This window comes from Saccopteryx bilineata, chromosome 2 (assembly GCF_036850765.1).
Source record: "Saccopteryx bilineata isolate mSacBil1 chromosome 2, mSacBil1_pri_phased_curated, whole genome shotgun sequence".
In the NCBI taxonomy this organism is placed as follows: Eukaryota; Metazoa; Chordata; class Mammalia; order Chiroptera; family Emballonuridae; genus Saccopteryx; species Saccopteryx bilineata.
Genome location: NC_089491.1, coordinates 369136881 through 369164742, shown reverse-complemented (window position 1 = coordinate 369164742; position 27862 = coordinate 369136881). Strand labels below are relative to the sequence as shown.

The following is a 27862-nucleotide window of genomic DNA, read 5'->3' as shown; positions in this document are numbered from 1 at the left end:
TGGTGACTGCTGGCGACGTGCGCCCGGGTGTGCGCGGGGCGTCCGGGCAGAGAAACCTGTGCGGATCCGCTGGCGTTGGGGCGGCTCAGACGGGCGCAGTGGCCGCGGCGCCCGGGCTTGTTTCCGCCTTACCAGCCGGGCCGCGGGGAGGCCGCGCATCCGCCCCGCACGGCCAGCAGATGGCGCTGGCGGCCCGGAGACTGGAAGCCGGAAGCGGCGGGGTGGCCGGAGCAAGCGCGCCCAGGGCAGGGGAGACCCGGCGGCGGGGTGCGTCATCCGCGCCGCCCGACCCCGCTTCAGAAAGGGGCGCCGAGGGAGGTCTGGAAAAGGTCTGGCGGTTGCCCACAGGACTGTCCCCATTCCCCAAGGAACATGGGCGTGCTCAGGGCCGACCTTTGCCCAGGCCTCACCCAGGACATGGTCCAGCTTCTAAGGAGCCACGGAATCAAGACAGGTGACCGCGTGTGCGTGCCACACAGCTGGGCACACCATGGAGGGATGGCGTCACGGCCCGGGCATACTCGGGAGGGGCCATATCCGCCCTCCTCTGCGCCCCACCGTTCTGGAGAGGCTTGGAATGGTGGGAGTGATCGAGCCTAGCCTCAAGCAGGGCAGAACCCCTATGCCCACGCCAGATTCTGCAACTGTTAGTTTCAGTAGGCTTCCTAAGCTAGCAGGCCCCAAGGTAGAATTGTCACCCCTTTTACAGATGAGAAAAAGGCAAGCATGGGAAGCCCCGCCCTCCTGCCAATCAACCACTGTCTTTTGTTTTCAGTGGTGGATCTGGTTTCTGCAGACCTGGAAGAGGTAGCCCAGAAATGTGGCTTGTCTTACAAGGTGAGCTCATCTTCACGGTCCAAACCTGGGTGTCTCTGTCTATCCCTGAGCAAAGGGTTCCCAGAGATTGATAGGGAAGAGGGGAAGCATATGGGACTCCGGGTTGCCCCCTCCCTTGTCTGGTCATTGCTTTTTGCTGTGTACTTTGGTCTGCTTTGGGTTGAATTGCCCCTGGCGCCATCCTGAGTTGCCTACACCCCTTCGGCAGGCCCTAGTTGCCCTGAGGCGGGTGCTGCTGGCTCAGTTCTCAGCTTTCCCCTTCAATGGCGCTGATCTCTATGAGGAACTGAAGACCTCTACTGCCATCCTGTCTACCGGCATTGGAAGGTTTGTATGTGTACTTAGGGAAGAAGGTGAGAGGTAGGACATGGATGCTTCTGCTGGGCTTTTGATGCTTGAGTCTAGAGAGAGCAGGGTTCTCAGGCAGGGGTGAGGGCAGCGTGCACCAGTGGTCAGGTCTTCTGAGTTCTCTTACCTTATAACAGGGTTTGTTGACCTCACACCCCTAACATTTTGGGATGCATAACTATTTGATGGGGGAGGGCAAACGTCCTGTGAGCTATAGGATGTTTGGCCACCGCATCCCTCACCTCTGTCTACCAGATACCAGTAGCACCTCCCGCCTCCCCAGATTGTGATCATCCATCCTTGGCTGGGTAGCTCAGTTGGTTAGAGCATCATCTTGATATGCCAACATTACCAGTTCAATCCTCCATCAGGGCACATACAAGAGTCAACCAATGAGCCCTGGTTAGCTTAGTTGGCTAGAATGTCTTCCCCAGATGCTAAGGTTGTGGGTTTGATCCCCTGTCAGGGCACATAGGGAAAGCAACCAATGAACGCACAACTAAGTGGAACAACAAATAAATGCTTCTCTCTCTCTCTAAAATCAAGCAATTAAAAAAATCAGCCAATGAATGCATACATAAGTGAAAAAACAAATGAACATTTTTCTCTCTCCATTACTCTATCTCTAATGAATTAAACAAAAGTTAAAAAAATATGTCTCCAGCCAGCCAGGCAGTGGCATGGTGGATAGAGTGTTGGCCTGGGATGCAGAGGACCTAAGTTTGAAACCCGAGGTCACTGGCTTGACTGTGGGCTCATCAGCTTGAGTGCGGGGTCGCTGGCTTGAGCCTGGGATCATAGACAGGACCTCGTGGTTGCTGGCTTGAGCACAGAGATTGCTGGCTTGAAGCCCAAGGTCTCTGGCTTGAGCAAGGGGTTACTCGCTCTGCTATAGCCCTCTAGTCAAGGTACATATGAAAAAGCAATCAATAAACAACTAAGGTGCTGCAACAAAGAATTGATGCTTCTTATTTCAATCCTTTCCTATCTGTCTGTCACTGTCACTGTCTGTTCCTCTCTCTGTCTCTCTCACACACACACACAAAATGTCTCCAGACATTGCCAAATGACCCCTGAGGGACATAATTGCCCCTGATTAATAATCACTGTCCTGTAACACAACATGTCAGTATTTCATCATTATTCAGCAGATCAGAGCAACTCTTCCTGGCCCCACATCCTATTTCACTTAAGGATAGAACAAGAAAGAACACGCAGGACTAACATTTATTGAGTGTCTATGTGCCAGTCACTGACTATAGGTTATATAATTTCTTCAGTGAACCCTGTGTGTTTATGATTATTAAGCCCAAGAGGAGCCAGGAGTGGAGGTAGGGCGCAAGCCCTGGGATAATTGACCCAGAACTTGGTTCATGCCCCATACTCTGCAGCAGAAGGAGTCAAGAGAGCTTTTCATAAAGGAGTAGTTACATTCTGCCATGTTGTTTGGAGAGGGAGAGAATTGAAAGACAACAGCCACTTTCTGACTGAGTGAGTCTGACCTCTTCCCTGGCCTGTTTGTGCAGGATTTGATGGAGGACTTTGCCACCACAAGGCCTTTGGATTAGTTTGCTCTTGCTGTTTCCATAACACATTGTCTTGGCAAGGTTCACACAGCATGGTGCTTGCTCCTCCTGGTTGGGGGTCTGAGTCTGTTATCCATCAAGCACTGGCTGAGTGCCTACTGGTTGCCAGATACGTGCAGTTGATAGGTGTACGAGTGAGGCACGACTCCTGCACTGAAAGGAGTATGTGATGGGGTCCAGTGGGCAGAGAGAAGAGCGGGTGAACAGTAGAGGCGTGTGTGAACGCGTGGAGACAGCATAAGGAGGGAGTGATGAACAGGAAGCAAATTTGGCCTTTGGGCTTGGGGAGCTTACAGAACAAACATACTCGGAGGAAGCATTTAGGGAGCAGTCAGGTGGGGAACTGGAAGGATTGCAGCTGCAGCAGTCACTGCTGGGGAGAGCAGAGTGTCAGGAAAGCTCTGTGAAGGAGGCAGGCCTTGGGCTCTGGGGAACAGGTGGGCTTTCTCGGGGTGCTTACCAAGAACCAGGCGCTGTGCTTGCATTTCATGGTACATTTGTTCTTCACAACCACGAATGAGCACATTATGATTAAAACCACCATCTACAGGTTAGGAAACTGGGACTCAGGTTGAGTGGCTTGCTCAAGACTCTGCAGCTCGTAAGTGGCGGAGCAGGGACTCGAAGTCACGACTACCACACGCCTAAGTCTAAGAACCTAACCCTCACTCGCCCGCCCTGTTGCCTCCCTGGAGGCAGGAGGCTGGGTGGGAAAAGTGGGACTATAGGAGGTGAGGCAGGGCTGTGCAAGATAGATGGGACTAGGGAGGCTGGCAGGAGAGGGGCCAAGGAGAGAGCTCAGGTGTGGCAGTGGTGGGCTGCGTGGGTCCGAGCTAAGGCAGGTGACAGCGGGAGATACGTTCAAGAGCAGACATGACAAGCTTTCCTACCAGGTGGGGATATGGGCATGAAGAATCAAAGATGAGAGCCTGACCGGCCAGTGGCGCAGTGGATAGAGCATCGGACTGGGACCCAGGACCCAGGTTTGAGACCCCGAGGTCTCAGCTTGAGCATGGGCTCATTCGGTTTGAGTGCAGGGTCCATTGCTTGAGCGTGGGGTCATAGACATGATCGCATGGTCGCTGGCTTGAGCCCAAGGTTGCCGGCTTGAGCAAGGGGTCACTCGCTCTGCTATAACCCCCCCCTCCCGTCAAGGCACATATGAGAAAGCAATCAATGAACAACTAAGGTGCTGCAAGAAAGAATTGATGCTTCTTATCACTCTCCCTTCCTGTGTGTCTGTCCCTCTCTCTGTCTCTGTCTCTCTCTCTCTCTCTGGCTGTCACACACACAAAAAAAATCAATGTTGACTTATTAGGGTTCTGCCTTCCTCACAGTGGTCTGTGGACAGTTAATGGATGTGACTTTTCTTTTTTTTTTCTTTTTTTCTGAAGCTGGAAACAGGGAGAGACAGTCAGACAGACTCCCGCATGCGCCCGACCGGGATCCACCCGGCACGCCCACCATGGGGCGACGCTCTGCCCACCAGGGGGCAATGCTCTGCCCATCCTGGGCGTCGCCATATTGCGACCAGAGCCACTCTAGCGCCTGAGGCAGAGGCCACAGAGCCATCCCCAGTGCCCGGGCCATCTTTTGCTCCAATGGAGCCTTGGCTGCGGGAGGGGAAGAGAGAGACAGAGAGGAAAGTGCGGCAGAGGGGTGGAGAAGCAAATGGGCGCTTCTCCTATGTGCCCTGGCCGGGAATCGAACCCGGGTCCTCCGCACGCTAGGCCAACACTCTACCGCTGAGCCAACCGGCCAGGGCAGATGTGACTTTTCAAAGGGAAGGGGGAGCCCTGGCTGGATAGCTCAGTTGGTTGGAGCATCGCCCAAAGTGCAGAGGTTACCAGTTTGATCCCTGGTCAGGGCACATACAGGAACAATCGATGTTCCTATCTGTCTCTTTCTAAAATCAACACAATAAACATTTTTTTTTTTAAAGAAAAGGGGGGAGCCTGATCTCTGGTGGCGCAGTGGATAAAGCGTCGACCTGGGAACACTGAGGTCGCCGGTTCAAAACCCTGCACTTGTCTGGTCAAGGCACATATGGGAGTTGATGCTTCCTGCTCCTCCCCCCTTTCACTCTCTCTCCTCTGTAAAATGAATAAATAAAAAAATTTAAAGAAAAGGGGGGAATTTTTTAGTAAAAAATTTGGGAAATGCTCCATTAACGCAAATTAAAGAGGTTTCTTTGTGATAGCCCTTCCCAGCACCTTTAGTGCTGATGTGCCGTGTGGATCTTTATAAGGACAATAAACCATGCGGACCTTGGAAGAAGCTGTATTGACTGGGGGAGATGGGTGGTTCCTTGAAGGCCAGAGGCCAATGTCTCATTTGTTTCTGTATCTCCCAATTTTAGAAGGCCTTCGGGAACTGTGGGGCATCCAGGCAGAATGAATGGCTGAAAGAATGACTGAAAGCCAGATCAGAGGGAAAGGCAGAGGATAAGTCCTTGCATTCAAAACATGTGCTAAAACCTAGGTGGGTTTTTTGTTTGTTTGTTTGTTTTTGAGAGATAAACAGGAAAGGAGAGAGATAAGAATCATCAACTCACAGTTGCATCACTTTAGTTGTTCATTCATTGCTTCTCATAGTGTCTTGATGGAGGGGTGGGGTGGCCCCCAAGCCAAGTCAGTGACCCCTGCTCAAGCCAGTGATCTTGGGCTTCAAGCCAGTGACCATGGGCAATGTCTAGATACATTTTTAAAAACTTTTGTTTAATTGATTAGAGAGAGATGTTCAACCATTCAGCAATTTGGAAATTTCCAACTTTTCTTCTGTAATTCATTCTTTCACGAGTATTTATTGAAGCCCTGGCTGGATTGTTCAGTTGGTTATAGTGTTGTCCCAATACACCAGGGTTACAGGTTCGATCCCTGGTGAGAGCACATACAAGAATAAACCAATGGCCTGACCTGTGGCGGCGCAGTGGATAAAGCATCAACCTGGAATGCTGAGGTCGCCGGTTCAAAACCCGGCACTTGTCTGGTCAAGGCACATATGGGAGTTGATGCTTCCTGGTCCTCCCCCCTTTCTCTCTCTCTCTCTCTCTGTCTCTCTCTCACTCACTCTCACTCTCTTCTCTCTAAAATGAATTTTAAAAAAAGGAATAACTTTAAAAAAAGAATAAACCAATGAATACATAAATAAGTGAAACAGCAAATTGATGTTTTATTTTCTCTTTCTCTTCTTCTCCCCTTCCCCTCTCTGTAAAATCAATAAATTAAAAAAATTAAAGGATATTTATTGAGTATTTACTTTAAATATGCCAAAGCCCAAGCCTTCACCAAAAAACCCCCATTTTTTTTAAGTGAGGGGAGGAAAGATAGACAGACACCTGCATGTGCCCTGTCTGGGGCTGGTGCTTGAATCAACCAAGCTGTCCTAAGCACCCAGGGTGATGCTGGAACCAACTGAGCCATTGGCTGTGAGAGGAGAAGAGAGAGGGGAGGGGGGAGGAGCCGATGGTTGGTTCTCATGTGTGCCCTGACTAGGACATCTGCACACTGGGCTGATGCTCTAGCCACTGAGAAAACTGGCCAGGACCACAGATAATTTAATTATTCTCTCTGGGGGTGAGACCAAGGCATCAGTAGTTTTTTAAACTCCCAGGTGACTCCAGGGTGCAGCAAGTTTGGGAACTGCTGATACCTGCCTCTTTTTATTTTATCCCTCTTTTTATTTGATATTTTTGTGAGAGAGAGAGAGAAGCATCAGCCCATTGTTCTACTTAGTTGTGCACCCATTGATTGTTTCTCACATGTGCCCTCACCAGGGGTAATTGAGCCTGCGGACTCAAGGTAGAGCTGGCGCTCTCAGGATCAAGCTGGCGGCCTTGGTGCTCCAGGCTGGCACTCTATGCACTGTACCACTGGCCAGGGCAATATCTGCCTCTTTTAAAATGTCTTTGGTGGGCCTGACCTGTGGTGGCGCAGTGGATAAAGCGTCGACCTGGAAATGCTGAAGTCGCCGGTTCGAAACCCTGGGCTTGCCTGGTCAAGGCACATATGGGAGTTGATGCTTCCAGCTCCTCCCCCACTTCTCTCTCTCTGTCTCTCCTCTCTCTCTCTCTCCCTCTCTCTCTCCCTCTCCTCTCTAAAAAATGAATAAAAAATAAATTAAAATGTCTTTGGTGATTTTGACTGACCTGTGGTGGCACAGTGAATAAAGCATCAACCTGGAACACTGAGGTCCACTGGTTCGAAACCCCAGGCTTGTCCATCAAGGCACATATGAGAAGCAACTACTACAAGTTGATGTTTCGCACTCCTCCCCCCTTCTCTCTCTCTCTCTCTTTCTCTCTCTCTCTTCTTTCTGAAAATAAACAAACAAACAAATAAAATTTGGTGATATTAATAGGCAGGCAGGATTGAGAATCACTAGCTTAATGGTTTTCAAACTGAGCATGCATCTAAATCACTTGGTAACTTGTTGGAACCCAGATGCAGTCTCCACCGCCAGGTGGAGCCCGAGAGTTTGCATTTCTAGCCAGTTCCCAGGAGATGCTGCTGGTCTGGGGCCCACACCAGGAGAAGCACTGCTGTAATGGGACTGGGAGTTCTCTTATCTCAGTGAGAAGAATGGGATCCTGGAGTTGCAGGGGCTGGATGCCTTTTTTTTTTTTTTTATTCATTTTAGAGAGGAGAGAGAGACAGGGGGGAGGAGCTGGGAGCATCAACTCCCATATGTGCCTTGACCAGGCAAGCCCAGAGTTTCGAACCAGCGACCTCAGCATTTCCAGGTCGACGCTTTATCCACTGCGCCACCACAGGTCAGGCCGGGGCTGGATGCCTTTTAAAACAGGTACTTATTAAACAGAGATAGGTTGAGCACAGTTGTCCCAACAAGCTACAGGGCTGCTGCTGTGGTAACCAGAGCATAACCTCCTGAAGCCTGTGGTTATAATCATGGGGTCCCTGGAATTAAAATAGATGGGGTGCTTTCTAAGGTGCCACTTGGCATAGACAGAGGGATCATTGGAGATCTTCAAGAACTATTTCAGCCTGACCAGGCAGTGGTGCAATGGATAGAGCGTCAGACTAGGACACGGAGAACCCAGGTTCAAAACCCCAAGGTTGCCTGCTTGAGTGTGGGATCATAGACATGACCCCATAGTTGCTGGTTGAAGCCCAAAGGTCACTAGCTTGAAGCCCAAGATCACTGGATTGAGCAAGGGGTCACTCACTCTGCTGGAGCCCCCCACCCCCGGTCAAGGCGCATATGAGAAAGCAATCAATGAACAACGAAGGAGACTAAGGAGCCGCAATGAAGATTTGATGCTTCTCATCTCTCTCCCTGCCTGCCTGTCTGTCCCTATCTGTCCCTTTCTCTGTCTCTCTGTCTCTGTCACAAAAAAACCCCAAAAACCAAAACCCCCCACTATTTCAAAGGACTGACACCTGTGACGGTGATTGCAGGGTTAGATGAGGGGTGCTTATGGTCAGGACATGGAGGCATTGGTATGGGCTCTGGTGTAGTAGGAGAATCTTCAGCCTGTAGTTGGACAGGGAGTGGAGGGTGGTTAGTTGCTTGTTTCATGGTGGTTCAAGGACAGAACCTGGTTTAGGCACTGGCTGTGTCTTGAGTTTTATCCCAAGGCTTCCACAGCCGGAGTGCTGACAGTGATAGGACCACATAGCACTGTTCTGTCGCTCATTTCTCTGGGAACATATACTGAGTAGTGCCTGTGTTTCAGGCACTGTGCCAGTGTTGGGGACATAATAGTGAACAAGGCCCAGTTCTTGCTCCAGGGCACTGTGGGCCAAATGAGGAAGACAGACAAAAACAAGCAAATAGAAAATAATTCCAAACTGCTAGAACTAATAAGTGAATTCAGCAAGGTTGCAGGACATAAGAGTAACACATAAAAATCAATTGCATCTCTAGATACGCAAAATGAACGTGTGGGAATGGAAATGAAAAATACAATACCATTTAAAATTGCTTCCAAGAAAATGAAATACTTAGGTCTACGTCTAACACAGCAGGTATAGGATCTGTATGCTGAAAATTAAATATTGCTGATAAAAGAAATCAAAGAGGACCCAAATAAATGGAGGACATACTGCATGTGCAGATTGGGAAACCGAATATAGCAAAGATAGCAATTCTCCCCAAGATGATCTATAGGTTTAATGCAATTTCTCCTGAAAATCCCAGCAAGGTTATTTGTTGAAATAGGCTTATGCTAATAATTTTATGGAAGAGCCAATGGCCTAGAACAGCTAAAACAATTTTTAAAAAAGAAGAATAAAGTTGGAGGAATCACTCTAGCCAATGTTAAGGCTTACTGTATAGCTGCAATAATCGAGATAAATGTGGTATTGGCAAAGAGATAGACATACAGATCAGTGGAGCAGAATAGAGAGCCCAGAAGTAGACCCCAGATATGTCCAACTGATTTTTGACAAAGATGCAAAAACCCTTCAGTAGAGGAGGAATATAGCCTTTTGAACGAATGCTGTTGGAGCCATTGAACATCACAGGTAATAAAGGAATAAACCTGAAATAGAAAGTGGATAATGGACTTAAATGTAAAGTTTAAAACTATCAGTCTTTGAGAACAAAACAGGAGAAAATCTTTGGGAACTAGGACGAGGCAAAGAGTTCTTAGACTTGACATGAAAGTATGAACTATAAGAGCAAATTGATAATTTTTTTAATAAAGTCAAAATGAAAAACAAATCAAAATTAAAAACTTTTATTCTGCAAAAGAGGATGAACAGTCAAGCTATAAAGTGAGGAAAGTATTTTAAAGCCACACACTCCACAAAGGACTTAATCTAGAATATGTAAAGAATTCTTTTTTTTTTTTTACAGAGGCAGAGATAGACAGGGACAGACAGACAGGAACGGAGAGAGATGAGAAGCATCAATCATTAGTTTTTCATTGCGCGTTGCAACTTCTTAGTTGTTCATTGATTGCTTTCTCATATGTGCCTTGACCGCGGGCCTTCAGCAGACCAAGTAACCCCTACCAAGTAACCCCTTGCTGCAGCCAGCAACCTTGGGTCCAAGCTGGTGAGCTTTTTGCTCAAGCCAGATGAGCCTGCGCTCAAGCTGGCGACCTCGGGGTCTTGAACCTGGGTCCTTCCGCATCCCAGTCCGATGCTCTATCCACTGCGCCACCACCTGGTCAGGCTGTAAAGAATTCTTAAACCTCAACAGTAGCCTTTGCTAGATAGCTTGGTTGGTTAGAGCATCGTCCCGAAGTGTAGAGGTTGCCAGTTTGATCCCCGATCCGGGCACATACAGGAATGAATTGATGTTTCTATCTCTCTCTTTCCTTCCCTTTCTCTCCCTCTAAAATTGTTAAAAATAAACATTTTATTAAAAACAAAAACAAAAAACACCTCGCCTGACCAGGCAGTGGCTCAGTGGATAGGCGTTGGACTGGAACACAGAGGACCCAGGTTTGAAACCCAGAGGTTGCCAGCTTGAGCGCGGGGTTGCTGGCTTGAAAGTGGGATCATAGACATGACCCCATGGTCACTGGCTTGAGCCCAAAAGTTGCTTGCTTTGAAGCCCAAGGTCACTGGCTTGAGCAAGGGGTCACTTGCTCTGCTGTAGCCCCCCGGTCAAGGCACATATGAGAAAGCAATCAATGAACAAGTAAGGTGCTGCAATGAAGAATTGATGCTTCTCATCTTTCTCCCTTCCTATCTATTCCTATCTGTCCCTCTCTCTGACTCTCTCACTGTCTCTGTCACACACACAAAAAAAAACAACAAAACCTCAATAGTAACACAAACAATCCAACTAGAAAATGGAAAAGACATGAACAGACATTGCACCAAAGAGGACATACATGTGGCAAATAATCACATAAAAGGATGTTTGATATCATTATTCATTAGGGAAAAGGAAATTAAATCCACAGTAAGATATTACTATACACCTGCCAGAATGGCTAAAGTAAAAAATGGTGATAACACCAAATGCTGGTAAGGATGTGGAGAAATTGGGTTACTTATAGATTGCTAGTAGAAAAGCAAAATGGCACAGCCACCCTGGAAAATAGTGGTTTTGTATAAAATTAATATGTGCTTACCATTCAACCCAATAATATATTCTTAGGCATTTATTCCAGAGAAATAAAAACTTAGGTTTACACAAAAACTTGTACACAAATGTTTATAATAGCTTTATTCATAATTGTCCCAAACTGGAAATGGCTTAAATGTTCTTCAGTGGGTGAATGTTTAAACAAACTTGGTACATTCATACCATGGAATACTGCTCAGCAATAACACGGAACAAACTATCGATATACACAACCACTTGGGTAGATCTCAAGGGAATGATGCCAAATGGAAAAAGCCAGTCATAAAGGTTACATACCTTATGATTCTATGTCTATAACGTTCCTGAAATAACGGAGATGGAGAACAGATTAGTGGTTGCCAGGGGTTAGAGACTAGGGGTGGGTCGGAGGGATATGGTCATAAAAGGGTAGCACAAGGGAGTCTTTTTTTTTTTTAATAGAGACCAGAATGGGGGCGAGTAGAGAAAGATGAGAAGCATTAAAGCATCAACTCCTACTTGCTTCACTTTAGTTGTTTATTGATTGATTCGCACATGTGCCTTGACCAGGGGGGTCAAGCAGAGCCAGAGACCCCTTGCTCAAGACAGCAACCTTGGGCTTCAAGCTAATGACCACTGGGCTCAAGCCATCAACCTTGGGGTCATGCTGATGAAGCTGGCGACCCCACGCTCAAGCTGGCAAGCCTGCGCTCTAGCCAGAGACCTCGGGGTTTTGAACGGGGGCCCTCAGTGTCCCGTGCTGATGATCAACCACTGCGCCACCACTGGTCAGGCCAAAAATGTTCTGTATATTGACTGTGGTGGTTACATAATCATAAATGTAGACGTGTGATAAAATAGCATAGAACTATACACACAGACAGACACACACAGAAGTAACACTGGTGAAATCTGAATAAGTTCTAGGGACTGCATCAATGTCAACTGGTGACATTGTACCACAGTGCAGTTTGTCTTATAGTGCAAGAGGCTACCATTAGAGAAAACTAGGTGAAGGGTATGTGGGACCTCACTGTACATTTTTTTCCCAACTTCCTGTGAATCTGTAGTTATTTCAGAATTTAAAAATGATGCATTATGGGAAATGCAATCAAGGGAACCCACAAGGGGCTGAGATGGAGAATGAAAGGAAGACCTTTTGATGAGGTGACAAAGACCTCTGAGGAGAGATGATTTTTAAGCTGAGAGTGAAAGGATGAGGGGCCATGGAGGAACATTCAGCCGCGTCCTTTCCCCGAAGGAAACTCCTCTAAGAGAAGCCTCCTGGCCAGAGCCATGGATCACGTCTCTGGACAGAACCAGTGCTTGGAGGGAATGTCTTGCTTTTCTTCTTGGCTACTACTTCCTTCCCTACTCTCCAGTCCCCCTGGGTTGATTCTCTTCCCTCCCCTTCTGCCATCAGCCTAGACAAACTGCTTGATTCTGGTCTCTATACTGGAGAAGTGACTGAAATCGTAGGAGTTCCAGGCAGCGGCAAAACCCAGGTAACATGTGCAGCCATCAGCCAGGAGGATTAGGGGAGGGAGGTGCACATTCCTGCATCCCTGGGGAAGCTTCGGCTAGTAGCTTGTGGTTCAGAGCTTGGAAGAGAGAAGATGGGTGGTGAGCAGTGGGCCTTGAACTTGGCCCATTCATGTCACTGGGCTCTGAACTAGATTCTGGGCAATCTTTAAGGGCTCAAGTTTACCCAATGTGTCTGGTCTCTACTCAGGTATGTCTTTGTGTGGCTGCAAACGTGGCCCATGGCCTGCAGCAGAACGTCCTATACATTGATTCCAATGGAGGGCTGACAGCCTCCCGCCTCCTCCAGCTACTTCAGGCCAGAACCCCCGATGAGGAAGAGCAGGTAAGGGGCGGGATTGTTAGATTCCTTCGAGGCTCTGACACAAAGACCCCATTATCCCTTACATTGTAAAACTTTGGCCATTTGGATGAATAGTCCTTCCTGGCTTTGACACTTGCTCTTCTATTAATACTTCCTGTATTCTTTAAGCCTTCCTGTTATGACATCATCCCAGCTTGGATGCTACCCACATTATCCTCCCAGGAAACCCAGCTCCTTGCACACCTATATTCAGGGCTGGCAAACACCCAGCACTAATGTTTCTATCCCACTTCTGGCCCATGGCAGATACTGCGAATCAGTCCTGTCACTCATTCCCGCTGTGCTCTGACTTGGCTTTGCGGCTCAGCACCCAGACAGCCACCACTGTGAGAACTGGCCCATTGAACAAAGCCCACTCGCCATCTTGGACCTGAGTCCTTGCATCCAGATGCCTCTTCCTGCTCATCCTTAAAATCCCCCTTCATCTGGCTTGACTCTGCTCCCTCTTATCCAAAGCCCCTCCTCCTCTCTCCCACCCCTTCAGGCAGGAGCCCTCCAGAGGATCCAGGTGGTGCGTGCCTTTGACATCTTCCAGATGTTAGATGTGCTGCAGGATGTCCGAGGTGCTGTGGCCCAGCAGGTGAGTCTGCTGTCCTGCCCCTCCCTGCTTCACCCAATTTGCCAGGTGCTTTCTGTACATGGGCAGCTGTCCTACTACAGACTCTCTGGAAATGCAGATGTGCAATCTGGTGACTCCAGCTGTGCTTGCCACTCCCAGGATGGGATGCTGAATGCTTAATTCATTCTTGAGTGCCTTGTTGTTTACATACTCGTCTTCCCCACTAAACAGTAAGTCCCCTGAGTGCAAGGATCGTGCCCTATTCCTGCATTCCCCTGCTGGATCAGTTTTCATCTGTAAGTAATAGGGTATGGCTGACAGACACTTAAACTTTGAGGACATTTCATTATCTCACATGAGGCCAGAGGTTGGCAGGGCCACATAATTAGGGCTCTAGGTGGGTGTTTCTGATTCTTGTGCTCTTTTCCCTCATGATTGCAAAGTGGCTGCTATTGCTCTCAACCTCATGTTTTTATACATCCACATTCGTATTCAGGGCAGTGAAAGTGGATGCTTCTTTTTGGCCTTCTTCCCTTTTATCAGGGAAGAAAATCTCTCAACCCACTAGCAAGCTGCCCGCTTCCCTCTACACCTAGTTGGCCAAAACTGAGTTATATGTGTATCTTAGATCAGGAGTTGGCCCCATCTTCCCTGATGTCAGAAGATCTCTGCCCAGTACCTGACCACATTCAGAGTTCTGTTAACAAGCAAGAGGGGCTCGGAATGGCATTTGGGTTGGTACCTTGCTAAGCCTGCTACCTGTTTAGACAGGATTTGGTGCACTGATTTATAGACTATCAGATTTGGAAGATACCTTAGACTAGTTTTAATTCATCTTAAATGTATTCTTTCACCCCAAAGTATGACATGTTCCCATGCACATACCTGGGATTATATATCATTTTCATAAACTTTAGAATGTAAAATAGTTGAACAACTACTTGCCATAGGAGTCAAGGCTGGTTATGACTCTCCTGTGTGTTGAGACATGAAGTCATATAGTCCTGCTCTAATCCAACCCTCTCGTTTCTAGAGAGAGCAGAGTGAGTGCCAGGGAGGTTCAGTAAGTTGCCCAAAGTCACCACCTATTTAGGATAGATCTAAGCTTATAATCCAATCTCTTCACTCCCAGGTCAAAAGACTATAATTTTTACTGGTGGACTGTAGATGTTACATGTTCTGTGATTGCATAACAAATTATCACAAACTAAGTGACTTAGAACAACACATACTTATTACCTCACGGTTTCTGTGGGTTAGGTGTCTGGGCACAGCTTAGCTTGGTCCTCGCTTAGGGTCTCAGTACTGTAGGCTGTACCCAAGGTGGCATCTGGCTATGTGTGTTCTCATCTGGAGGCTCACCGGAGGATAATCAGCTTACAAGTTCACACAGGTTGTTGGCAGAATTCATTTCCTAGTGGCTTCAGTTTCTTGCTGGTTGTTGGTGCCTTCAGCTCCTAGAGGCTGCCCACTGTTCCCTGCCATGTGGCCCTTTCCGTAAGCAATTCACAGCATGGCCACTTGCTTCTTCAGGATAGCATGAGAGTGAGAGCAAAATGAAACATGCAGTCTTATCTTTTTATTTTTCAATTACAGTTGATGTACAATATATTAGTTTCAGGTGTACAACCCAGTGACTTACATTTATATAACTTACTAAGTGATCATCCCGATAAATCTAGCACCCGTCTGACATCTTACATAGTGATTACAGTATTATTGACTGTATTCCCTATGCTGTACTTTACATCCCCGTGACTATCCTGCAACAACCAGACGACCAATTTGTACTTCTTATTCCCTTCAGTTTTTTCACCCATCCCCTTCACCCCACTCCCATCCAGTGACCGTCAAAATGTTCTCTACCTATGAGTTTGTTTCTGATCTGTTTGTTTATTTTGTATTTTAATTCCACAGATAAGTAAAATCATGACATTTGTCTTTGACTTATTTCACTCAGCACAATACCCTCTAGGTCCATCTCTGTTGTTACATATGGCAAGATTTCTTTTTTGTTTTTATGGCTGAGTCATATTTCACTGTATATATGCATAACTTCTTTATCCATTCTTCTGTTGATGGACACTTAGCTTGCTGCCATATCTTGGCTGTTGTAAATAATGCTGCAGTGAACATATGCATGTCTTTTAGATTTAGTGTTTAGGTTTCTTTGAATAAGTACTTGGAAGTGTAGTTGCTAGGTCCTTCATTGTCTTTTGTTGTGGCTTTTGTTTTAAAGTCTGTTTTTTCCGGTATAAGCTTTTTTGTTTGTTTCCATTTGCATGAAATTTTTTTTTTTTTTTTATCATTCCTTTACTTTCGGTCTGTGTATGTCTTTTGATTTGAAGTATGTCTCTTATAGATAACATACGTAAGGGTCTTGTTTTGTTATCCATGAAGCCACTGTATGTCGTTTCATTGGAGCATTTAATCCATTAGCATTTAAGTAATTGTTGATAGGTATGTATTTATTGCCATTTTATTATGAATATTTATCTTTTTTTTTTTTACTCTTGTATGTATCCTAACCAGGGATTGAGTACGCAAACTTGGTGTATCAGGACAATGTTCTAACTAACCGAGCTACCTAGTCAGGGCATCTTCTTCTTAAGAGGATTCTTTTTTTTTTTTTTCTTTTTTTGTATTTTTCTGAAGCTAGAAACTGGGAGAGACAGACTCCCGCATGAGCCCACACCCGGCACGCCCACCAGGGGGTGATGCTCTGCCCCTCCGGGGCGTCGCTCTTTTGCGACCAGAGCCACTCTAGCGCCTGGGGCAGAGGCCAAGGGGCCATCCCCAGCGCCCGGGCCATCTTTGCTCCAATGGAGCCTTGGCTGCGGGAGGGGAAGAGAGAGACAGAGAGGAAGGAGAGGGGGAGGGGTGGAGAAGCAGATGGGCGCTTCTCCTGTGTGCCCTGGCCGGAAATCGAACCCGGGACTTCTACACGCCAGGCCGACGCTCTACCACTGAGCCAACCGGCCAGGGCCACTGAGCCAACCGGCCAGGGCCAGGATTTTTAAACATTTCTTGTAATACTGGTGATGGTAAACTCCATTAGCTTTCTCTTGTCTGGGAAACTCTGCATTTGTCCTTTGATTCTAAATGATAGCTATGCTGAGTAGAGTAATCTTAGTTGTAGGTCCTTGCTTTTCATCATTTTGAATATTTTGCACTAATCCCTTGGGCCTGCAAAATTTCTGTTGAGAAATCAGCTGACAATTTTATAGGAGCTCCCAATAGGTAATATAGTTTTTTCTTATAGTCTTTAAGATTCTCTGTCTCTAATCATTGCTATTTTATTTTATTTTTTTTAGATTTTTTTAAATTTATTCATTTTGAAGAGAGGAGAGAAAGAGACAGAGAGAGAGAGAGAGAGAGAAGGGAGGGAGGAGCAGGAAGCATCAACTCCCATATGTGCCTTGACCAGGCAAGCCCAGGGTTTCGAACCGGCGACCTCAGCATTCCAGGTCGATGCTTTTTTCCACTGCGCCACCACAGGCCAGGCTAATCATTGCTATTTTAATTATGATGTGTCCTGGTGTGGACCTCTTTGGGTTCACCTTATGTATGTCTCTTTCATCTAGTGTATGTCTATTTCCTTCACAGGTGAGGGAATTTTTCTGTCATTGTCTTTTTATTTATTTTTTACAGGGACAGAGAGAGAGTCAGAGAGAGGGATAGACAGGGACAGACAGACAGGAACGGAGAGAGATGAGAAGCATCAATCATCAGTTTTTCGTTGAGAGACCTTAGTTGTTCATTGATTGCTTTCTTACATGTGCCTTGACGGCGGGCCTTCAGCAGACTGAGTAACCCCTTGCTCAAGCCAGCAACCTTGGGTCCAAGCTGGTGAGCTTTACTCAAATCAGATGAGCCCACGCTCAAGCTGGTAACCTCGGGGTCTCGAACCTGGGTCCACCGCATCCCAGTCCGATGCTCTATCCACTGCGCCACCGCCTGGTCAGGCTGTCATTGTCTTTTCAAATTGGTATTTTTTGTTTTGTTTTATTTTTGGTTTTGTTTTTGGGAGAGAGAGGAGAGTGAGAATGGTGAGGGGAAGGAGCAGGGAGCATCAACTCATAGTCTTCTCGATGTGCCTTGAACAGGCAAGACCAAGATTTTGAACTGGTGACCTCAGCATTCCAGATCAACGCTTTATCCACTGCACCACCACAGGTCAGGCTCAAATAGGTTTTCAATTCCTTGCTCGCTCTCTTCTCCATCCAGTACCCCCATGATGAGAATGTTGGTACACTTGAAATTGTCCCAAAGGCTCCTAAACTATCCTTAATTTTTTGGATCCTTTTTTTTTCTTTTTCTTTTCTGACTGGGTGTTTTCTGCTTCCTTATCTTCCAAATCTGCTTCAACTGTGCTACTGTTGATTCCTAGTAATGTATTCTTCATTTCAGTTATTGTATTCTTTTGATTGGTTCTTTTTTATATTTTCTGTCTGCATTTTTACGTTTCCTTTCTCTTTGTTGAAGTTCTTGCTAAGTTTATCTACTCTTCCTCCAAGTTTTTGAGTATTCTTATACGAGTATTTTGAACTCGCATCTTCTAGATTGCTTGCCTCCATTTTGTTTAGTTCCTTTTTGGAGTTTTGTTCTGCTCTTTAACTTGGGACATACTTGTCTTCTCATTTTGGCTGCCTTGCTGTGTTTGTGTTGATGTATCAGACAGAGCTGCCATGTCTCCCAGTCTCGGGAGAGTGGCCTCATGTAGTGCCCAGGGGTGCAGCCTCTTTGGTCACTGGAGCTTGGCACTTCAGGCAGGCTGCCCTCACGAACTGTCCCCCAGGTGGGCTGCGTGCAGCAGCCTCCTGTTGTAGTTGAGCCTTGATTGCTGTTGGCATGTCAGTGGGAGGGACTGACCTCCAGGCCTATCAACTGTGAGGACCGATTGCGACTACAGGGGCGTTGCTGCTGTGCAGGGGTGAACCCACAGAACAGGACTCGCTTTAGCGGGACGCTGGTGCCTGATGAGTTCCACCCCTTGTGTGTGTTGCTGGTGGAGGAGATTGGGTGGTGCTCCTGTATGGTCTGAAGCTGTCCACCAGGTGGCGACATGCAGGTTTTTTTTTTTTTTTTTTTTTTTTTATATTTCTGAAGCTGGAAACAGGGAGAGACAGACAGACTCCCGCATGCGCCCGACCGGGATCCACCCGGCACGCCCACCATGGGGCGACGCTCTGCCCACCAGGGGGCGATGCTCTGCCCATCCTGGGCGTCGCCATGTTGCGACCAGAGCCACTCTAGTGCCTGGGGCGGAGGCCACAGAGCCATCCCCAGCGCCCGGGCCATCTTTGCTCCAATGGAGCCTTGGCTGCGGGAGGGGAAGAGAGAGACAGAGAGGAAGGTGCGGCAGAGGGGTGGAGAAACAAATGGGTGCTTCTCCTGTGTGCCCTGGCCGGGAATCGAACCCGGGTCCTCTGCACGCTAGGCCGACGCTCTACCGCTGAGCCAACCGGCCAGGGCCGACATGCAGTTTTTTATGACATGACATAATCACAGGAGTGATGTCTTCTTACCTTCCCCATATAAATAGCCTAATTAAGAGAGTGACACTCCCATTGCCTTTGACATTTTATTAGTCAGGAGCAAATCTCAGGACTCACCCATCCATGGTCAAGGGGAGAGGATTATACAAGGGCTTGAGAACCTAAAGTTTAGGATCATGGGGGCCACATTAGGGTCTGTCTGTCTGTCACAAATAACCTGATAGCTTCAGGGTTACAGGCAGGGAAAGGTTTGCTGTCCCATTTTAGCCAGATATTTCAACCTGCTCTTCCAGAGAGTAAAGAAGGGGTAAGCCAATTTCAGTGTTTTTTTATTTTAATTGTTAAAAATTTATTCATTTGTAGGGAGAGAGAGAGAGAGAGAGAGAGAGAGAGAGAGAGAGAGAGAGAGAGAAAGGGGGGAGGAGCAGGAAGCATCAACTCCCATATGTGCCTTGACCAGACAAGCCCAGGGTTTCGAATTAGCAACCTTAGCGCTCCAGATTGACGCTCTATCCACTGCGCCACCACAGGCCCGGCCAATTTCAGTTTTAGCTTCTCTCTTTTCTGCCACTCTTTCTGAGATAAGCTGTTGACTGGCCAAGGGTTAGTAAGTGGAAAATGAAGGAATACAAGCCAAAGACAAAGCAGATAATGCAGAATATCTAAGACTCAGCTGATATGGAAAAAAAGTTAAGGAAACAGAATCAGTAAATGTCTTTCATGTAAGGAGTAAGGGAGAAGGGAAGCATCAAAGACAGTTTAGGTCCAAGAAACCAGGAGGATGGTAATGCTTGTGTAAAGACAAAAAAATTATGTATTTAACAGATGGCTGTCTATATTGTCTATATTTGGAACCACTTTAGCTATGGAAGATGAGGCCCTAGAGGCATGGTCTAGAAGGAAACAGTGATGTAAAGAAGAAAATAAACTCAAAGGAAGTTCAGAATTTGGGGAGTCGCCCTGGCTGGATAGCTTGGTTCGTTAGAGCAGTGTCCTGAAGCACAGAAGTTGCCGGTTCGACCTCTGTTCAAGGCACATACAGGAACAGCTACATGTTCTGGTCTCTCTCTCGCTCTCCCTTCTTCTTTCTAAGATCAACATTAAAAAGCACTGGCCGGTTGGCTCAGTGGTAGAGCATCAGCCAAGTGTGTAGAAGTTTGGGTTTCATTCCCAGCCAGGGCACACAGAAGAAGTGACCATCTGCTTCACCACCCCTCCCCCTCTCCTTCCCCTTCACTCTCTTTCTGTCTCTCTCCTTCTCTCTTGCTAAAATCAGTTAATTAAAAAAAAATTTAAGATCAATAAAAAGAATTTTTTAAAGGAATTTTTGGAATAAGCAGAAGAGGAAAAAGAGGGGCCTGACAAGATGGTGGGGGGCTGGACATGAGAAAGATGACCACTAAGAAAATTCCTGACCAGGGCACCACAATACTCTGAACAGGGATTTCTCAAATATAATTATATTAGAATGTCTGGGATGTCCTGTGATTTAAACCCTCTATATCCACCCAAGTCTTCAGTAAAATCTGTTATACATACAAATGGGGTTGGGGAAGAAAAACATGGCTGAAATTTGGTGATGCCTGCGCAGCAGCTACGTTTGGTGAAGGAAAGTTCTTAGCAGTTACTGGGAGGAGAAAGTTGGTCCTGTAACGAGAGCCCCCTAGAGGCCAAGTAGTTCATGGTACCTGCTTCTCCCAAATGTCTTTAGGTGAGCCATTCTTCAGGGACTTTGAAGGTGGTAATTGTGGACTCGGTCACGGCGGTGGTCTCCCCACTCCTGGGAGGGCAGCAAAGAGAAGGTGAGTGATGTGTGCGGCAGAGCCCAAGGTCGGGGGTGTGATCCTGTCTCCCAGCCAGCCCAGTCGCTGCTGCCCTGCTGCCCTCCCCTCTGCTGTTCCTCCCGCAGGTATGGCCCTGATGATGCAGCTGGCCCGAGAGCTGAAGACCCTGGCCCGGGACCTTGGCGTGGCAGTGGTGGTGAGGACATGCGCTTGGCCAGTCATGCTTGTCTTACATCTAATCCCCTGGGGTTCACCAAAGGGGAAGATAAACATGATTTCTAGCCATAGCTAGAAATTTATTTCCCTTAAACAGCAGCATCTGAACCCCCAAAGTGGCCCTTTAGGGAAAGGTTCATAACTTCCCAGGGTCATAGAGCACTGGATCATGAGGGGATTGGTCCGTAAATAACCAGGGATCGGGGGCATTCTTGTCTTGTTTTTCTTTTTTACTTTCTTTAAGTTAGGTACATTTACACAGAGTAACTTTCTTCTTGTTTGAAGTTTGACCAACGGATACTGTTGAATCCTGTCTTGTTACCTCACCACAATCACAAGAGGCAGAATATCTATTTCTATCACCCCAGAAGGGTTCCCCAGCCCCAGACAACCACTGGTCTGGTTTCTGTCCCAATAGTTTTGGCTTTTCCAGAGCTTCAGAACTTGCCTATGGTGTATCTTAAAAGTCTTCATGCTTCTCATAGAAAGGGTAAAAAGTAGTTAAGTATAAGAGTCAAACTTGGCCCTGGATGGCTAGCTCAGTTGATTAGAACATCATCCTGATACACCAAGGTTGAGGGTTCAATCCCTGGTCAGGGCACATACAGTAATCAACAAATGAGTTCATAAGTAAGTGGAACAACAAATTGATGTTTCTTTCTCTCTTATTCAAAATCAATTTAAAAACATTTTAAAGTCAAATTTGTAATCAATTTCCACATGCGCACAAACCATATTTTTACATATGTCCATAGAATCCTTTTTTGCTGCATATATATATACATATATGTTTAACCACTTTCCAACTAAACTGTAACCTTGTTTTTTTAAAAAATAACTTACTGTCTCATTCCATTTCCATGTCTTTAAATAGATTCTCTAAAAACACCATTTTTAGCAGTTATATATTATCTTGTTTAATTTATATGTTACAGGGGTCTGCAAACTTTTCTTTCTGTTTTTTTTTCTTATTAAGTGAGAAGCAGAGAGGCAGAGACAGACTTCCACATGTGCCCCAACCAGGATCCACCTGGCAAACCCCCTACCAGGGGTGATCTGCCCATCTGGGCTGCTGCTCTGTTGGTCAGCAACCGAGCTATTTTAGCACCTGCGGCAAGGCCATGAGCCATCCTCAGCACCTGGGGCCAACTTTGCTCGAACCATCCTAGTCATGGCTGTGGAAGGGGAAGAGAAAGAGGGGAAGTAGATGGTCGCTTCTCTTGTGGCCAACTGGGAATCAACCCGGGGACTTCCACATGCCGGGCTGACGCTCTACCACTGAGCCAACCGGCCAGGGCCAAACTTTTCTATAAAGAGTCAAATAGTAAATATTTGAGGCTTTATGACCATATAGTCTATGTCACAACTACTCAACTCTGCCTATATAGCGTGAGAGCAGCCATAAAGAGTACCTAAACGAATGGCAGGACTGTGTTCCAAAAATACTTGATTTTCTTTTCTTTTTTTTTTTTACTGAGAGAGAGAAAGAGAAACAGACAGGGACGACAGAAAGGGAGAAAGATGAGAAACATCAACTTGTTGTGGCACTTTAGTTGTTTATTGACTGTTTTCTCATATGTGCCTTGACTGGGGGGCTCCAGCTGAGCCAGCGACCTTGGGTTCAAGCCAGTGACCCTGGGGCATGTCTGTGATCCCATGCTCAAGCCAGCGACCCTATGCTCAAGCTAGTGAGCCTGTGCTCAAGTCAGATGAGCCTGTACTCAAGTCGGTGACCTCGGGGTTTCAAACCTCAGCCCCTCAGTGTCCCAGGTCGAAGCTCTATCTACTGTGTCACCGCCAGGTCAGCCAAGAAAACTTGATTTTCAAAAACAATTTTTGGGCCAGTTCTGGCCGGGTAGCTTACTTGGTTAGAGCATCATCCTGATACGCCAAGGTTGCAGGTTTGATCCGTGATCAGGGCACGTACAAGAGTCACCAATGAATATATAAGTGGAACAACAATGCTTTTCTCTCTCTCTCTCTCTCTCTCTCTCTCTCTCTCTCTTTCCCTCTTTGCGCCCTCCCACCCTCACTCCTTCTCTAAAATCAATTTTTATTTTTTTTATTTATTTAGTTGTGTGTGTGTGTGTGACAGAGACAAAGAGAGAAACAGAGAGAGGGACAGATAGAGACAGACAGACCCAAAGAGAGAGAGAGATGAGAAGCATCAATTCTTCGTTGCAGCACCTTAGCTGTTCATTGACTGCTTTCTCATATGTGTCTTGACCGGGGGGCTACAGTAGAGCGAGTGACCCCTTGCTCAAGCCAGCGACCTTGGGCTCAAGCCAGCAAGCTTTGGACTAAGCCAGTGACCATGGGATCATGTCTATGATCCTACACTGAAGCCAGTGAACCTGCGCTCAAGCTGGTGAGCCCATGTGCAAGCCAGATGAGCCTGTGCTCAAGCTGGTGACCTCGGGGTTTCCCAGTCTGATGCTCCATCCACTGTGCCACCGACTGGTCAGGCAAATTTTTGAAAAAATATTTAAAAATTTTTTTTAAAACAACTACAATTTTTGGGCCAAATTTGGTCTATAGGCAATAGTTTGTTGACTCCTGGTGTATTTAATCATCTAACTATTTCCTGATTTGGGGCCTTTAGATCATTAGTGGTTTTCTTCTATTTAAAAAAAAACTATAGTGAACACCTTTATACCTAAATCTCTTCACACATCTCTTATTATTTGCTCCTAAAAGTATGATTACTGAATCAGGAATACCCATATTTTTAAATATCTAGATATGACATTGCCAGATTTCCAGAGAAGCTTATTAATTGCCACCCACCAGCAGTGTAAGAGGATCTGCTTTCCTATTCTTTTGTTCTTATACTGGGTTCCAGGGCCTCCTTCTCTTGACTTTAGTTTTGTGTGTGTGTGTGTATTTTGTGTGTGGCAGAGACAGAGTCAGAGAGAGGGACAGATAGGGACAGACAGACAGGAAGGGAGAGATGAGAAACATCAATCTTCGTTGTGGCTCCTTAGTTGTTCATTGATTGCTTTCTCATATGTGCCTTGACCGTGGGCCTTCAGCAGACTGAGTAACCCCTTGCTCGAGCCAGCAACCTTGGGTCCAAGCTGGTGAGCTTTGCTCAAACTAGATGAGCCCGCGCTCAAGCTGGCGACCTCGGGGTCTCGAACCTGGGTCTTCCACATCCCAGTCCAATGCTCTATCCACTGCACCACCGCCTGGTCAGGCTTGACTTTAGGATATATATGATCACTGGCTGGGTGCCAGGCTGTAGCTTAGGTGGTGGGGATTCGATGATGAGCAAGTCACAGCCCCTGTCTGGGGGAAGGAGAGTGGGGAGAACCCCATCAAGAGGATGCTGTGATGAGGCCTGGTTTGCTTACCTGTGACTAACCCTGGCAGAGCAGAGCTAACCAACCAGATTGGGAATTCCCTTCCCAAACTCCCCTTCACCGCATATACATAGATGCACCTCCTGACACATCCTGGGCGTGGCCTCAGGACACCTGTCTGCTGGGTTGGAGAGACAGGCGGTAGTAGGCTAAAGCCAACCACTGGCCGCCCTTCAGGAAAGTGGAGACAGCACTGCGTATCCTAGATGCATTCCACATCACCTTTGTTGGAGTCAAGCCTGAGGCGTAGTGGAAAGAGCTGTGCACATCAGGAGCCCATGGTGCTAGTTCAAGACCTGCGGTAGATAAGCTGTGGAGCCTTGGGGAAAGCATTTCTCCACTCTGGGCCTTGGGTTCCCTTCTATAAAATGAAGCGGAAGAGCAGATGTCCCCTTACTGGCATTATGGATCTGTAAGTCTTTGATTCTCTCTCCATAGGTGACCAACCACATGACGCGAGACAGGGACAGTGGGAAGCTCAAACCTGCCATGGGCCGCTCCTGGAGCTTTGTGCCCAGCACCCGGGTGGTCCTGGCCATCAGCGAAGGAGCAGGAACACCAGGCAGTCAGCGCACAGTGTGTCTGACCAAATCTCCCCGTCTGGTGAGCCAGTCCCAGGGGAAAAGAAAACTAATAATAATAATAAAACTAAAATAATAATAATAATAATAATCTGGGCCTTTCTGGGTGGGTTTCTATGGCCAAAGATGTCTTAATAGAGGAATTCTTGGAAGCTGAGACTTTGCAACCAAAGAGGCTACCCACTTGGGTTGCTTAACTCAAAAAAACTTACCTTCCCTTCTGCCTTCTTCTAGCCAACAGGTGTCCAGCAGACAGTAGACATTGAGGCCTGGGGGACTCTGGAGCAGAGCCCAGCGTTCCAGGGAGATCAGATATGACTGCTGTTGACTGGGCCGGGGAGGGACATCAAGCCCCTCAACTGTCCTGTGCAGGAATGCCTGCTATTCACTGCCGGCCGGCGCTGGGGACTGCAAGAGAAGCTCTCGGGCTGGGCAGAAGAGACGTCTGTTCCCTCCGCTGCTCTCTCTGTGGAAACACATAGAGCTACAGGCAAGAGAGAATGCTGTAATGAAAGGACCCCAGAAATTCATGCTGGAGCCAAGTTTTCTTCCCTTGTTTCTACCATGTATGTTTCTAATGGGAGCCCACCCAGCTCACCCTGGCGTGGTATCTCCGCAGAGGCCCACTAGTGACCAGATGGGGAACCCTGTGCATCACCATCATACCTGCACCGCATCCTGACACAGTGACTGAGCCATGAAACTTGTCTTTGCTTCTGTTTGTTTGTTTGTTTGCTTTGTTTTTCCATCTGTAAAATGAGGCTTTCTTCCCCTTAGCTCAGTCTTTGAGTTACTGACTTGAAGTAACCTTGTAAATACAACATTCTTCATCTATGCCCTGCTCTTAAAAATATAAGAAGGAAATTCCCTGGGCCCCAGATTCACCCAATTTCTCCCCAGCAGGTCGTTTTTCAGTTTCTCCCAGTGCGGCCCCGGAGAACGGTCATTCCTCTTTTGTTCTTGCTGATTTGGTTTCACACACCTGCGTGCATCACCAGGACTAGGTGAGACTGGGAACTCGCTGCAGTCCCAGGGATATAATCTAACGAAGGGAGGATGTGACCTGCTCCTGGTGAATTCAGACACTTGTTTAATATGCATGGTGCCCTGGGGGGGGGGGGGGCTGCACAGTATAGAGTAACCAGAGGTGCTGAACCATAGCCTTGCCTATAAACAGAGGAGAATTTGCTCAGTAAATAGAGCCAGCTGGAAAAATTGATGCTGGCATAAATAATACATGGCAAATCTAGTCTTCATGCAGAAATTCATTGCCGGTGGCTCCAAGAGGCAATATAATTACCCTCCTCTTCCTGCCAGCTGTACCACAGCCTAGTGCCTAGTATATGAAATAACTCCCCTGTCTGTTAGCCGCGCGGTGGCCATCCGTCTGAAAGCCGTAATCCTGGCTGGGAGGAGAGGAGGACACCAGGGAAGGGAAAAGAAAAGGCAAAGTTGAGAAATGATCAGGTCATTTACTGAACACATTTTTTAAAGGGAAGGTTGCCGTTCTCAGAGAGCCTGTTGTATAATTAATTAGTTGTGTCTTGGCTGCAGGAAAAGGGGTTAAGAATTATAAATGGATGATGTGACATTTAGAGATGATAAACAGCAGGGACAGAAGCAGGGAGCATTGGGAATGCGTGGCACCCTGGCTCAAGGTATCTGCCTGAGCGAGGACAGGGCTGGTGAGCCGAACTGCGGGACCCCTGGTGCTGCCACTCTCCCAGAATACGCCAGGAGAAACTAATCTTCATTATCCCTACACGGTGAGTGGCTGGCACACTCCTGCAACCATGGTAGGATCCAACATGTGAAGCTAGGAATGGCAGATCCCTGCCACTCTCACCATTCGGGCATCCTGATCCCACGCCGACATCACCGGCCAGTCAAGCCTTCTGTTTTGCGGAGCTCGTGGTCTTTGGCAGTTTTTCTCCTCGCAGCTCCCCAGGTAACCACAACCAATCCGATGGACTTAGCCTTAGCATGGAGCCTGGTGGCTATGCCTGCCCTGGGGAGATCGGCCATGTTTCCAGGTCCCTGACTGAGGACCCTAGAAGAATGTGGTTTGAGAGGCCTATAAAGATCATCTGGCCCAGCCTGTCGTTGACCAGAGAAGGAAACTGAGGAGTAGTGATAGTCTCAGGGGTAGCACAGGGTTGGGACACAGTACAGTACTCCTGGCTCCTAGGCCAGGACTCTTTCTGTCGCCACGATGCCTTAACTTTTCAATCCGCACAGCTTTGTTCCCACTGGGGCACTACTCCAGCTGAAAGGGCCACAGCCCTCACCCAGGTGGCCATTCTGGCCATGAAAAGGAACCTCATTCACTGCTATGTGAGACCAACCTGTACATGACTGCAGCACGTGGCCCCTGACCCTTGCTTCCTCCTTGGGCCTTGCTCTTAGACCAGGGCTTTATCTCTCCCCGACTGCTATGCATGGGACAGTTCCCCGGGGCACCTTGGGCCAGGCTGGCTCTTCTACCTAAATACCTCTTACTCCCTTATGTGCTGCCTGTGCCCACCTCCCCATCCCCACTCCCCACTGTGGCTGGTGCACCCACCCTGACATCCTCCCTTTCTTATGCTTCAATGACGGTCCAAACAGACGTTTCTCATAACCCCCTGTACTGCTCACCCATATTTTCTGTTCATTTGTCTGCTGCCCATGAGCCCAAAATCCACTTTAAGGGCTCCCGTATCAAATTTTCTTTTGCTCAAAAAAATTAAAAAAATAAATAAAAAAAATTTTTTTTCTTTTGCTCTTTACACATTATGGGAGCTCAGGAGTTAAATATATAGTGAGCGGACTAACTTCTGGTACGAAGTTGAATAGAAGCCATGATAGCCATTGTCCTTGTTCCTGACATCAGTGGGCTGTTTCCAGTATTTATCATTACCACGTCGAAAGTTCTCTGTTTAATCAAGGTAGAGACTCATTGCATTTCCTGTTTGTCCTGGAGAAGGGAATTCAGGTATTGGCCATTACATTTGTCATGACTAGAGTTCTCTCTCTCAGCCAGCGGAAGGTCCATGTGTCAGAGCTATACAGCTGCACTTCAGCTGCTGCACAGGTTGGAGTCCTTGAGTAGCCGTTGAATCCTCTCTCTCCCCTGCCTCTGTAGTTTCTGGGTGTAATTTAACCTTAGGTTTTAAAAGACAAT

General features: G+C 47.2%; 1 protein-coding gene across 2 annotated transcripts; it reads left to right on the top strand.

Moving 5' to 3' along the window:
* The first annotated feature begins 147 nt into the window (after window positions 1-147).
* Window positions 148-25418, top strand: RAD51D (RAD51 paralog D). Of its 2 annotated transcripts, none has more exons than XM_066263354.1 (10): window positions 148-267; window positions 776-837; window positions 1046-1164; window positions 12217-12298; window positions 12526-12660; window positions 13184-13279; window positions 20468-20558; window positions 20666-20736; window positions 24557-24721; window positions 24934-25418. In XM_066263354.1, the coding sequence occupies exons 1-10, from the start codon at window positions 180-182 to the stop codon at window positions 25015-25017; spliced, it is 993 nt and encodes a 330-aa protein (XP_066119451.1). In that variant the 5' UTR covers window positions 148-179; the 3' UTR covers window positions 25018-25418. The 2 variants fall into 2 exon arrangements, with proteins under 2 accessions (XP_066119451.1, XP_066119452.1); XM_066263355.1 differs by having other exon boundaries at window positions 196-454.
* The last annotated feature ends 2444 nt before the right edge of the window (window positions 25419-27862 follow it).